Source organism: Anser cygnoides, chromosome 17 (genome assembly GCF_040182565.1).
Source record: "Anser cygnoides isolate HZ-2024a breed goose chromosome 17, Taihu_goose_T2T_genome, whole genome shotgun sequence".
In the NCBI taxonomy this organism is placed as follows: Eukaryota; Metazoa; Chordata; class Aves; order Anseriformes; family Anatidae; genus Anser; species Anser cygnoides.
In genome coordinates this window covers 14,747,711-14,761,342 of record NC_089889.1, presented here as the reverse complement: position 1 = coordinate 14,761,342, position 13,632 = coordinate 14,747,711, and the positions used below count along the sequence as shown (strand labels likewise).

The window sequence follows — 13,632 nt, the reverse complement described above, 5'->3', positions numbered from 1 at the left end:
GATTTCTGAACTCTGCTATTCTACCTTAAAGTGTAATGAGGCATCAAAATGCCTGAACAACATTTTCAGTTCTTTTAAGGAAGAGAAAACCTCCCACAGCTGCTGTTTGTGCTTGGGCTGGGGCTCCCCAGTGACTGGGAGGAGTGCATCCCTTTGCCAGAGGTGCTGTAATGAGCTGGGAAGGAGACACACATGTCCCTGGTCACACATGGTGTTACACAAACGGAGCATCCCGCTGCTATGGCTGCTGCCCATTTGCTTTAGCTTCAGTATGTGGTTTAGAGGAAGTGATTTAATTACTTGCTGCTAATTGCTGGTAAAGCATTGTTGAAACTGACCTCATTCACACCGACTCTTTCCCAGGTCCCCTTTCAGAAGCTGGTGTTGGCTGCACACCTCTGCCCTATCTCTGCCCATCTTCCAGGCCCCTCCCAAACATGCGTCAGATGTGATGAATCCACATACTTCCCTGTGATTCGAGGCCCCATGGTCCCTTGCAGTCCAGCTCCTGGGAAAGCAGGTGGTTATCACCATGAAAAAATATTCCTCTCGGGGGCTCTTTAACCCCACTGGATTGCCTGCACTCTTGGGATGCACAAAACCTGCTTCTGCCTTGTAAGCTTTGAGGAATCTCTTAATCAAGGCTTGTACATGATTTCCTCCAAGAACAGCACTGCCCTCTGGAAAACTCTCTTTTCTCCTCTTCCTCAGTGGCACAGATTCAGAGGGCAGAAGAGGAGAGAGGAAGGGAAGCCCAAATGTGTGGTGTAAAGGTCTGACTATTGAAGGATGCTCTTGGCTCCAAGGCCTTTGCAGGCAGGTCTGACCTGTAAGTTATTCTAAGAATCCCTTGCGGTTATTTCTTGCAGAAAGACTGGATCAATCAGAAATTGTTCACGGAAAGTCACAGAAGCCTTATCTTACATTTTGAGCGCAGGCAGGCAAGGAGCTGATCGCACTGGATGGGACACAGAGTTGCCCAGCACAGCTCTGCCACTGCAGGTGCATTATCACAGCCTGAACTGTGCTAGAGGTGCCTGTGACAGAGACAAATGGCCCCTGAGGAGGCAGCCCCTTTGCTCAGAGGTAAGCTCCTTAGAACCAGGCTTATTTTAGACATGCATTCAAGACCTATGATGCAAATACATAATGACTATAACTTACTTTTGCGACCAAAGTCAGAGGTCTCCCAAGTGCAAAAGGCCAAGGAAGTGCTCAGGATTTCTCTCTATGAGTGTGTACTGCTTTTAACTATTGTGCTAAGTGGTAGAACATTTTTAATTCTTCATTTTAACTGTTTGGCTCCCCTGGCATATGTTGTTTGTGGTTAATGTCAATGCACTTAGAAGGGTGATTTTCAGGCTCATCTATTAGTTGCAGAGAAAAGTGCTCTCCCATGACACTGGCTAATTTGCATACTATTTTTGTTGTCCTTTAGGAAGCAAACTGCTGATTTTGGTGCTTTGCTTGAACATCCAGTCAGAAGTGGAGTCTTGCCCTGGGGCGTGTGTATGCTACAGCGAACCGAAGATTACAATAAGTTGTCAGCAGCAAGGACTGACAGCAATCCCCACAGAGATACCCATCCAGAGCCAGCGCATCTTCTTGCACAACAACAAAATAACCCTTGTGAGGTCCACCAGCTTCACCTCCTGTCGCAACATGACAATTCTTTGGATCCACTCCAACAACATCAGCCTCATTGAGCCTGGAGCCTTCTATGGACTCAACAAACTGGAGGAGTTAGATCTCAGTGACAACACAAACCTGAAGTCTATCAATCCTGTCACATTCCGTGGTCTTGTTCACCTCCACACCTTACATCTGGATCGATGTGGGCTCCTGGAACTCTCCACAGGGCTTTTTCGGGGATTGTTTTCCTTGCAATATCTCTACCTTCAGGATAATAATCTACAGAACCTGCTGGATGACACTTTCATAGATCTCGCAAACCTCACCTACCTGTTTTTGCATGGTAACAAAATCAAGAGCTTGTCAGAGAACGTCTTTCGTGGGCTAATCAACCTTGACCGTCTGCTTCTGCACCAGAACAGAGTCAGCCTGGTTCACCGCCGGTCTTTTCATGACCTTGGGAAAGTGATGACCTTATATCTATTTAACAACAACCTGACCGTGCTCACAGGGGAAACCATGGCTCCTCTGGTGTCCCTCCAGTACCTGCGCTTAAATGGCAACCAGTGGATCTGTGACTGCCAGGCTCGATCCCTCTGGAATTGGTTCAGGCAGTTTAAAGGATCGTCTTCGGAGCTAGAGTGCCACCTTCCCCCCCATCTGGCAGGGAGAGACCTCAAAAGGCTGCAGAGCTCTGATTTGGAAGGATGCGTCGACTCTTTCAACCAGATTCGAACAAGTGTTTTTAGCACTAAGACCAGGTCTGGTAAACTGCCCACCGGGAACCCCCCTCTCAGCTCCCATGATGGCTCTGTGAAGTGCTGCCAGCCAGAAATGGATAAATCTTTCATATATGAAGCTAAAGGCAAGGCAGGTCCTTCTTCCCACAGCAGCCGGCCATCCTCCAACAACCCTCTCAAGGATAAGGAGAATATGTCCAAAACCAAGTACATTGAGACAGACCGTTCCAAAAATAGCAGCAACAAGCAGATAAATGATTCCCCTTTTGGGACCTTCCCCAGCATTGTAGACCCTCCAATGACCAAGTTGAAACCAGAGTTTCTAGAGCCTATTGAACCTTCCACAGTCCCAACCAAAAAGAGGCAGGGCTGCTCTAAAAAGAACAAATCAAAGGCCCAGTGCCGCCTCACCCAGCAAGGAAACAGCTCCACATTACAGCTCAGCCTAAGCCTTTTGATCCCTCCCTTGGTGTGGAGCTTACTGTTATTCTGCTAAAATTAACTCTTTTCCTGGGTTGATGACACTTTAATACAAGACTTTTGCTGACCTCCATAAATGTTACAAACGAAAGCAAACTACCATTCACCCTGAGAAAGCTTTGTTACACAAAAGTTAACTGGATGCCTTTATAAAAAACAAACAAACAAACAAACAAAAAAAAACAAGACAAAAAAAAAAGACAGACACCGAGATGTACATAATTTATTTGTCCTAAAACCTGTGAATTATACCTTTGATCTTCGGAACTGCACTTGCCCACAAAGCAGCTTTTGCTACAGCAGATGATAAAGAAATATGGTTTATTTACAGGAAAAAAAAATGTGTAAGAAATGCTCTGAAAAGAATGTCTAAAATTTGTTTGTAACTTGACATCACACTGAACAATATTGCAGGTTCCCATTTGCAGAGGTAATGAATTTGATGCTGTTTTAATCCTATGTTTATGAATATTGCAGTTTTTCCGTATTCATTCCATCACACCATGTTTACGGGCAGCATTTGTTAAAGAATGCTACCTTTTCCTTCACAAGATTGCAGTATATATAGATATGCATTTTATTTTACTTGTGTACAAGTATACAGAAAATATAAAATAAAGATTTCTTTTTCCTAAGTGGTTGTCTTCTGCAAGGGATGAAATATGCTAACTGACTAAAAAGCTGCAAAATTAAAAGGGTGTTGAGTAACCCCCGATCTGAAGGCAGGCTGAGCATTTAACATGACAGTAATAAATAAGATATACCCAGCACAGTTATGCAAGCTTTAATTGGTGCCAACAAAGGGTTTCTTTGCAGAAAACATGTTCTGCTGATGCTCCTGCTTCCCTTTGAACTGTCCCACATGCTCCCCCAACACCATTCATATTTCAAGATGCTCAGAATAGCAGGAAATGTTAGCCGAGCCCCTTGAAGCTGAGGACTCCAGGTTGCAGGTAGAGGTAAACTGTCCCAAGAAGTCAGACAGGGACATTTTTCTTCTGCCTGCACAGATGACTAGACTAAGCTCTGTGAGTAATGAATGAGAAGGTGGTTGCAGAGCACAGCAGTGCTCGGGCGTGGATTTATGAAATGAGGTGTGACTCCAGACACGCAGCTCCTGGCCTGGCAGCTCAGGCCATGCTGGCTGTGCAGGAGAGCTGGCATCCAGTCGTGGCTGTGCCCACAGTGGTGCTTCACATGATCGCTGTGCAAGTGACTTCATCTTCTATCTGACCCCCATCTTTGACCTCAGGATGTTATGAAAATAAATCAGCTGATGTCTGGGTGTCCCCATACCACATCCTGGGCCATTAAGTACCTGTTTAGGTCTAGCTGTGTATTCCTTGCACAGCAGACAGCCCGCTGTGCACTCCGTAGGTACGCAAGGTTATGGCAGGGTTGTGCAGAGAGTTTGCCAGGAGTTTGCTTTCCTTATTAAACTGTAGATTTTCTTCTGTGCTCCTCTCTCCAGGAAGAGTGTTGTGGTATTGTGGTCTATACATACAAGACCAATCTGTCATGCACATGCTATGCTAAACAGGAAGACTTCATGCTCACATGTTGACCAGATAAGAGAGAGAGCTGTGTCAAGGTCCTAGAAACATGTGCTAGAGGACTATGTGTCCTCTATGAGGATGAGGATGAGGGTCTTCAAGCTGCCTGGGCACCACTGAGGTTCGCAGCATGGGGACCAGTGCTCAGCTTCCTAGAACAACTGCACATGGAAGAGGGAGGGACCACCACAAGCCAAGAGAGAAGGACAACAGTACAGCCAGCACTTAGTCCAAGCCCTGCTCTAGTCATGAATAGTCATGAGGAGGGGAGGGCAGCCATGGGAAGGTGCAAGGGAGGGTGGTTGGGTGGCTGTGATGGTGCATGCTGTTAAGCTGGTGTGGCAGCGTCTGAGACCCACCTGAAACAACTTCACAGGGTGTTGCTGGGTACCTTCATTGTCTGCCACAGCCAGTTTCCACCCCTGTGAGTGACAGGAAGGTCAATGCCCAAACAGTTGCAGTTGTGATCTGTCTCTTCCAAATCCATCACTGGGCCTGCCAAAAAGACGTGGCATAGACCCATGCTGGTCAGCAGCTCACTCTTGGCACTGAGACGGGGACTGATCTGCCAGTACCAGGTGTGTCACTGGGCAAGAGATGCTGTGGAGCATGGCCCTGGGATCACAGCAGATCTGCTGCCATCCCAGCTCCATGGTCTTATTTCTGCATATAAGCCAAGTGGTTTTCTGTTCAAATGCATTGTTCAGCCCAAAGGATGAAGCAAGAAGTCAGTGCCCTGTGCTGGGATCCCCAAGTGCCTTGATAATCTAGATATGGCCTTGACAATCCCTGCGCCTGCATGCTTGTCCAGTGTTCATACACACAGGTGAGTGATCATTACATTACCAACTTCACTCTGCCATACTAGGTTGGATTTCTCCCCTTCATGCCAGTACTGGATGTTTTCTGGGGGTCCTGCATGCCCAAAGTGGGTTCTGTCCTCTCCTACACATCCAAAACATCTTTCAGAGTATTGAGGGGTTCAAATTTATAGCTGAAGTGGAAGCACAGTAGCAGAGAACAGCTCAGCCTGGCTTGGCCACAGGATCAGCAGCACTTCAAAGCCCATAGAAAAGCCAGGAGAAGAACTGCCAGATGCTGTGCCAGGTTGTTGTAGAAACTTCCATTTTGGTCACAGCCTCAGGTTCCACCACAGTTCTTTTTGAAATAGTCGCTAAGTCTTGTGGTCAAAATGCTTGGATGGATACCTACAGATCTATGGACATGGGGAAACCAGATGGAGTGGCAGAAGTCAGAATGAACCTGAGCTAGAAAGGACAATGGCTGCATGTTGTGGAATTTCCCCATGACAAATAAATGGGCCCTGAACAGAATTGAGATTTGGGTTGGTCTGTGCCCAAATCAGTATCACGGGTACTTCAGTTTTAATGCTCCCTGTGGTTAACACAAAGCAGACAAGCACATTACTATTGCTTACCCTGCATGGACTGGGAGTTGCTTTATGCCAACCCAGTGACACTCTTCCTGCTTTCTAGAGCTTGACTCTGCCATGCTTTCAGTGGCTCATAGGACTATACATTGGCCATAAGCCCAGAAGAATCCCTTGTGCTCATTTCCTAGATTTCCCACTGTCCAGATGCCAATTTCTCTGTTTACAGACATCAGAAGGCCATTTGAAAGACATATTATTGAAGAAGGGGATGCAGTGGAGAGCAGGAATACCTGTAGGAGGTTTGAAGAGTGAGAGGGTGAGCTCTGACATAGGTGAGGATGGGGTGTATGTGAAGAGGGCAGTCTCCTTTTTTTTTTTTTTGGTGCTTTGCTGGGGCTGGCACAAGACTTCCAGATGTGCCTAGATCTATTTTATACTTGGATGTCACTGAGTTAAGTGGGATTTACCCATCAGGGCTCAGGAACTTGTTGACTGTTCCTCATATCATGATGCCTTCTCTTTCTTCCTTTCTTGCTGTTGAGTCACAGTCAATTTTCTGCTCAAGTCCTTGATTGCCAGGGGTGAAATCAAATCGACAAAGTTAACGGATGAAGCCTAGGCTGTGCTGGGAAGAGTGGGCTCCGCATCACAGAGTCGCACAGCTCTGCACGTAGTGTCCTCTATGCCTTACCATTGCACAGACCCTTGATAACGCAGAGCCCACTGTAAAAACACAGTGGTGGAAAGACATTGTGTTCATGCTTGCTTCTCTGACAGCATTTGACGACACAGCTCCACACTCATCCTTTGCTGTCTGCTCCACATTTCTCCTTGCAACAAGCAGTACTAAAAGAGAACTCCCTTTTCAAGATTTTCAGGGCCATCTGCAAGCGCCACTGGGCTCCAAGCCAGACAGAGACGTGATTCTTCTTCCCCTTCTCACGGTAACAAGAGAAGTGCTTTTATCTTCTGCCCCTGCCCTCCCATCCTTATGCGGAGGGCAGGAAGATGAGAGTGTACCTTTGCCTATGGAAAGGGAAGTGGAGTCCAAAAACACATCCTTAGTTGGTAATTTGTCCCGTCCTAGTGCAGCTGTGGTGAGCCACGCTCCAGAGGTCCCCATCTCTCTTTCCCATGTTGCCAAGTTGCAACATCTGACATGAAGACATTTCATGTGAAAGTGATTTCATCAAACTGTTTTTGAAAGCTTTCATTTTTATTTCTGGATAACTGTGATTCACCAAGATCAAAAATTTATACAGGGCTTCTGTGGCTTTGACACCATTTCCATCAGCAAGACTTTTTTGATCAAAGCTATAGAGAAGAGAGGTGTAATGTGGTGTCAAAGAAACCCACCAATGGTCTGGTTCATAAGAAATCCTAGATGTTGATTAGAAAGGACTTAGATGCTCTGATCCATGCAACTCAAGCAGTTCTATTGTAAGCTGGGGTATCCTGAAGATTCCTCACTTTCCCTGTCCAGTGTACCTCCAAGGCCTCAAAAGATGATCTTGCTGGGTCTGTGCATTGAAAGTACCTCCTAGGTCTGGGTCTGATCCTCATTGCTATAGCTGCTGCAGTGAGCTTGCTGGAAACACATCATCAGATAACCAGGAGAGGCTGGGACCATGGCAAGGCACTGGATCTTGGATAGTTTGTTCTCTGCCTGCTGCAAACAGCAGATTGCTTTTCCCAGCAGCGTTTCAGGCATGGGCATTCTGCTGCATGCAGGGATCTGTACGAGCAATGCCCTGAGGTAGGCAGGCTCAGGCTGAGCTCGTGGTCACTCCTGGCTTCAGACTTTATGAGTCTACAGCTGGTGGGTTCATGGCAGCTGCTTTCCTCTTCTCTTGCCCAGGACATCACTGGATGTGCAAGGACATAAAAATTACCTTTCCTGCCCTTCCACTGAACCAGAGGACTCCCAGTTTCAAGCTGGACCTCCAGACAGCAGCACACTGCATAGGTCCCCAGACTGAAGTCAGCATAAATTCATAGGTCTTCTTAATGAAGTGCCTCTGGGTTCTGCTTTACCACATACTGGTTTTAAAGATCATGTTTCAAAGCTTTTCTCAGCTGATACTGAAGTCCCCATGCAACTCCTCTGTCTCTGGCGATCATCAGGGAAACACCAAATTTCACAATACTCACGACAGTGCTGTGAGGGCTGGCAATGTTGGGCCAGGGACTGGAGCCTGCTCCTGGCAGTAGTCCCTGGTTACTAACAGGCTGCAAGGACTGAGAGTCTGCAAGCACCTGCTTGTAACCCTGGCCCTGAGCTGCAGACAGATACAGCAAATGCTGAGCATTTCTGCCCCGTTCTTCTCCAGTAGATCATAGAAGATCTTGGGGCCATATGCCCCATTGCCTGTGACTGAAGGGCTGATGGCACCACTGTTACACAGGATCTGCTAAACCTCTCTAGCAGCTGGGGTTTCCTCATCTCTCTGCTCTGAACTGATTAATTTTTCTAGATGCAAACTTTTAAGTCATTGCAAGATAGGGGTGGGCATGAGAAGAGGGAGGACAGGTAAGAGAGGAGGAAGTTTCTTAGGGCTGATAGCAGATCACTGTGTCATGATTGCAGATGGGAGACAGCACAGACTCCGGGTATAGCCGTGGGAAGGACAAGGAATATGAAATTATGCAGAGATAATTAAGTCAGGCCCTTATAAAGTCAGGGCCAAAATTTGAGTCTGGGTAGGGACAGAAACACTAATTAGAGAATCTCTGATTTGATCCATAACTAGAGCACCTCACAGTGAGATGCTGATGCAGGTGAGACTTAACAGATTTGCTTCCCAGGGCATCTATAAATAGGGAAAGCTGGGACTTGGCAAAGGAGAGGCATGACAGAATATAAAGTATGCACTGCCCACTCACTAAACAATGAGGCACTGCAAATGACCCACCTTCAGTACAGCCTGGGAGACTTGTTCTAGGTCAGCAGGTACCAAAAAGGCCCAGCTGTCATCAAGGATAAAAACAGCGCATCTTTGGGGATGAAATCATAGATTTGATAGGCTGCTGCTCTCCACATGGCACCGACACAGGCGTGCTAGCTCAGATGAGTCACAGGGCTGGGTTTCTTTGCAGTATTTCAGTTGTGGGTGGCTCCATCTGCAGTGGTTTACTTGTGTCAGGGTCCATCTGCAGTGGTTTATTTGTGGGCCAGGTCTGTTGGCGGTGGTTTGTTCATGGCTCAGCTCCTTCGTGGTGGTGTGGTTGTGGCTGGCTCCCACTCGCATTTGTTGGTCAGTGGCTGGTTTTGAGCATTATAGCTTGGGTTTAAAACAGAAAAGGAAAGACTGCAAAGTTTATTATGGGAAGGGTGTGCCATGTGAGAGGACACATAATATTTTAAAACAGCGAAGCTGCACCTATTGGCTGGTTATGGCCAGTGGGATTTAATCTGACACTCCTGCAGCTCACTGCGTGTGTCTCTTGCAACACGAGCAGTAAGATCTGCTCTGCTCTCTGCGCAAACTTGTCTGGTGTAATACCTCTAGATAAAGATAACGAGCTCCACAGCATGCACAACTGATGTGGACCTGCCTGTCCCCAGGGTCAGCTGCCAGCAGCACTGTGACATCTGTCACCAAGTTTTCTGTGTGATCCTTCCCAACACCCCAATAGGCCAGGGATCCTCCCTGCTGCCTGCCGCAAGGTGCCCTAGTCACCGGTGTGTCCATGTCTGGGACGAGTGACAGGACATCTTTCTTTTAAAGCACCCACCATGGACAGTCCCCAGATACAACGGAGCTTTCCCCCAGCTTCTCAGACATCAGCATCCCCACCACTGTCTTACGCGGCTTGAGGAGCCCTGCGTTTAGCATCTGAGCCTTGGGGTAAAGCAGTGGAGACAGCTCCTTCGAAGTGTCACTGGCACATGTGCCATGTGGGTGAGTGTCATTCGGTGAGTATGTGGCCTCGGGCGAGCCACTCAACGCCCTGCCCAGTGCCCGTCTGGGTGCAGAGGGGCTGGTGGTAGGGGACTGTGCTGGGTGTTCCCTTGCATCCAAGCTTCTCCACCAGCAAGAGAAGGACAGGATGCTCAACCGTGTTTTGTTTTTGCTTGGAGCAAACCCTAGAGTGGGCTGACTGAGGACTCTTATTTAGCTGCATGCTTCCTAAATAAGGGCAGAGCTGCTCTTTTCTTCCCCTGGTATTTCCATTCAGACCACAACAACAGCGGCAGCAGGAGCAGCCGCTCCCATGGAATATTTATAAGTTGTTTGCAGAAATGTCAAGAAGAGCCAGTGGTTGTATTAACACACTCTCAGAGCAGCAGTCTTGGAAAGTTATCTTATGTGATTCTTAGTCAAAGTGCTTTATGTAATAGTTACAAGTGCTTACAAATCCCAGTGACATTTTCTTGTTTCTTGACAAACAGCCGTGCAGTGTCCTGACACTGAGACAGGAATCAATCACTTTTGCTAGTTCATTAGTTGTCACTATCCTCCCCTCCACCCTGCAGTGCAATTAACACCAGGTTACCTGCAAGGCTCAATCCCTTTCTGCATGACAATTAGAGAGCAAGCTCAAATAAGATGCAACAGCAATGGATAACAGGCATGCTCATCACCTGGCTGTGTCAGACAGTCTAGTTGACTTCAGGATGCTGGGACTAAATGTTTCAATTCACTCTGGGCAGAAAAAGTTGAGATTTTAACAAGGCTTCCAAGTGAGACTATTAAATACTGCATTTTGCTAAATGCTGTTTTGCTCTTCACTGTCTCTCCCTTGCTGTCCAGTTGGCTTCACTGTGATGGGTCTGCTGGGGATGAGGGTTGTTGAAGGGAAAGCAAAGGGAAGTCACCCCAGAGGCTGGAACAATGCATATATGTATAATGGGTGTCTATTCAAGTTTTATACTTTCCAGGTCCTTTCTGGTTTGCTTGAAATCACCCCATCAAGGAGATCTGAGAATGATTGCATAATTTCTAGGAGATAGGGATGGAAAGTAGACTGGGGTGTTTAATTTTACTTTGTATGTTTTGAGGTTGTTTTTAGGAGTGTTTCCAACAGCTGCAGCTCACTGTAGGGGTTGAAGTACTAAGGTCCTCTGGACTCGGTAAGTTCTTGTGAAAGGATTAATTTGGTTGGACCTCGGAAGCTCTTTGGTAAACAACTTTTGCAAACTGGAGGGGTCAGGAATATTTATATGCAGTCAGAGGAGCATTTGACTTCTGATTTGCTTCAGCCCTTGGAGTCTATTACTTATTCCTATGACATCTGTGGGTTTTAAAAAACCTGAATAGATCATTTCCAAAGCACAACATGAACCAGAGGGCGTCCCAGAAGGAAAGGAGGTTTGTGGGAAAAAGCAATTGCTTTCCCCTACCAGAATGGTCTAACAGTTCTGGAAAGGAGAATACTGTAACACATGGAAATCCCATTTTTCATTGTGTACTTTTATATTACAGGTGCAGCTCATATGTTTTGCTAGAGCCCTGAGTCAGCTAATAGGCTGAATGGCCCTGACCAACCTTACTCGGGGTCTTCACCCAAACCATGGGCCCAGAAACTCTGTTTCAGCTCAGCCTGGTGCTTTCAGACCCTACCTGAGATATGCTGGAGGAGGGCTGGTCTCCAGCTCAGCCATAATCATGTCTCAGCCTGGCTGTGTAGCCCTGCTCCTCTGGAGCTCAACAGCAGGCAGATTTCGTGGCTTGACCTTGGACCTACCTCATCATTATGGACCTGCCTGGTGATCACTCGTCCTGGTCCTGACCAGTGGATTTATTTCCTGGCTTGCGCTTAGTGTTGTCTCATTGCTATGGTATTGCCTTATGATGTGGACTCTTGGCTGGACACCCGACACCATCACATGGTCTTTTCTTCCTCGCTTAGTACAGGCTGTGGCTGGTGGGTTCCCTGAAAACCAGTGGATCTCCCTCAGCCCCTGTCTTGCCTTCACTGAGGGAGCAGCCCTGCTCTTGCTGCTCTCTGACACATCTCAACAAATTGTAAACTTTACAGACACCAGCTGTATGACAAGGACCAGCAGGACAAAAGGGAACCCAGGTGGCCTGAAGCTTTTTTAAGGTATGACCCCAGCCTCCTCCAGAGTCACTCCATTTTGCTGCTTGCAAAACCTTTGTGGGGCTGGAACAATGCGTATATGTATAAGGGGTGTCCATTCAAGCTTTATACTTTCCAGGCCCTTTCTGGTTTGCTTGAAAAAAAAATGAGAAGAAGGGTGGGTCCCAAACCATGTATCAAAAACTGGAAAGAAAGCATCTGCTGTACGCAGGCGTTGTCATAGCAAAGCTGAGTGACACATAATAATGATGAATTCAGAAACTTTCACCTTGATTTCCCTGCCTATTTGAGCTTTGAAGTGAGCCTCTAATATTATGTTAGCAGTTTATTGTGTGTGCTTCATTAAAAATACATCACAGACTTTCTGAGCTAGAAGGGACGCAAATTAGGTCATCTAGTCCACCCCCCTGCTGTTCTGCCAGGACTCTGATCTTGCTAATGACTTCAACCCAGCCCTGACAGGTACTCGTCTGGCTGCCAATTGAAGCTCTCAGCTGACAGAGGGGAACTAGGCTCAATGCGAGATGATTTCACTTTTAAAAAAGTTTCTGTCTTCTTGTTAAATGGGGTTTTATGTCGCGTTCCAGTCCCCCTGCCTGGCCAGTGCTTGAGCTGTGAGGAGGCCAGCTTTGTCTCTTCTGATGCCATGCAGTTCCCCTTGTTCTTTGAGTTGGGCAGCTTCAGCAGCTGTGCCACCACTGTGAAGCAATGCAGGTGTAGGCAGGTGTGACACAGGAGCTGCTCACCAGTGGGAGGTTTTCTTGACTGCATCTGTTCTGCTGAGGACACTTTAGTGGCAAGAAAATGTGCAGAACAGGCAGGGTAGCTCCAGGACCCCTACTGCAGTAGCCTGTCCTCGTGGTCTGTCCACAGCCCTTTCCCAGCTTTAGCTTTTCTCCATGCCTGTCTCCTGGTCACTCCCCTGGGGCAGTGTCACAAGCACAAGTGTAAGCCTCAGTACTATGGAGGGAATAAGAATATATTTTTATTGAGTTCTGCAAAGTAGAAATGTGGAGTTTGCCTCTTTGTGAGCCCCAGTTCCAGGACACGAGGCTCTTGAGATTTGGTAAGTTCTCAGCATCACACTGCTGGCTTCCAGGCTGTGCAGCTGATTGCTGTGACTGAGCCCCATGCAGCCCTTTGTCTTCCTGCCAAGGGAAGACTCAATAAAGCTGAACTAAATGCTCAACAGTGGTAGCTAGCGTGGACAACCAGGGAGACTGGCCCCCATGTGAACTGAAGAACAAGCTCACCCAGTGCTACAGGCATGTGCATGGCAGAGCAATAGGATCCATCAACTGCCTGAGTCTTCTTTGGGCAGCCTGGGAGCTGCGTGTGTACTTCTGCACAAGTGAGACAGACTGGAGCTCCTGGGTCCGCCTTGGAGTTGGTGTGTGCCAGCTCTCAGTATCCTGGGAGCTCCATCTGAGATGTGTCCTGATGAGGAATGGGCAGAGTGTGACCCAGCACTTGCTGCTTCTGGAGCTAGGGGTTTGGCAAGGGTCAGCATGATGCTGGCAGATTCAGGGGAGACATAGCATGAAGGCATGGGAGGAACCAGGTATATTTTTGCCCTGAAAGACCATCATGACACAGTGTTGTGTGCTCTGGTCTACAAGTATGGTCTCAGGTCATGGGAAGTTCTGAGCACAAGTGTCACTTGGGAGCATGGGGACCCTCCACTCACCCCGTGTGCACCAGGAACTGGAAATTCTAAGTGTCTTGAGCTGGTCTCTAAAGTCTTCCCTGGACTTTAAGGCAGAAGATACTGATTCCAGTCTGAAGATTC

General features: G+C 47.4%; 1 protein-coding gene across 3 annotated transcripts in view; it reads left to right on the top strand.

The window, feature by feature from the left end:
- Window positions 1-3,038, top strand: part of RTN4R (reticulon 4 receptor) — an 80,978-nt gene extending 77,940 nt beyond the window's left edge. For 2 of the 3 annotated variants that reach the window (XM_066979008.1, XM_048051329.2), the window contains one exon: window positions 1,439-3,038. In XM_066979008.1, coding sequence (XP_066835109.1) covers window positions 1,663-2,868 — 1,206 coding nt within the window. In that variant the 5' untranslated portion in view covers window positions 1,439-1,662 and the 3' untranslated portion in view covers window positions 2,869-3,038. Of the gene's footprint in view, window positions 1-195; window positions 1,087-1,438 lie in introns of those variants that run through there. The other variant, XM_013198951.3, reaches the window with a different exon arrangement.
- The last annotated feature ends 10,594 nt before the right edge of the window (window positions 3,039-13,632 follow it).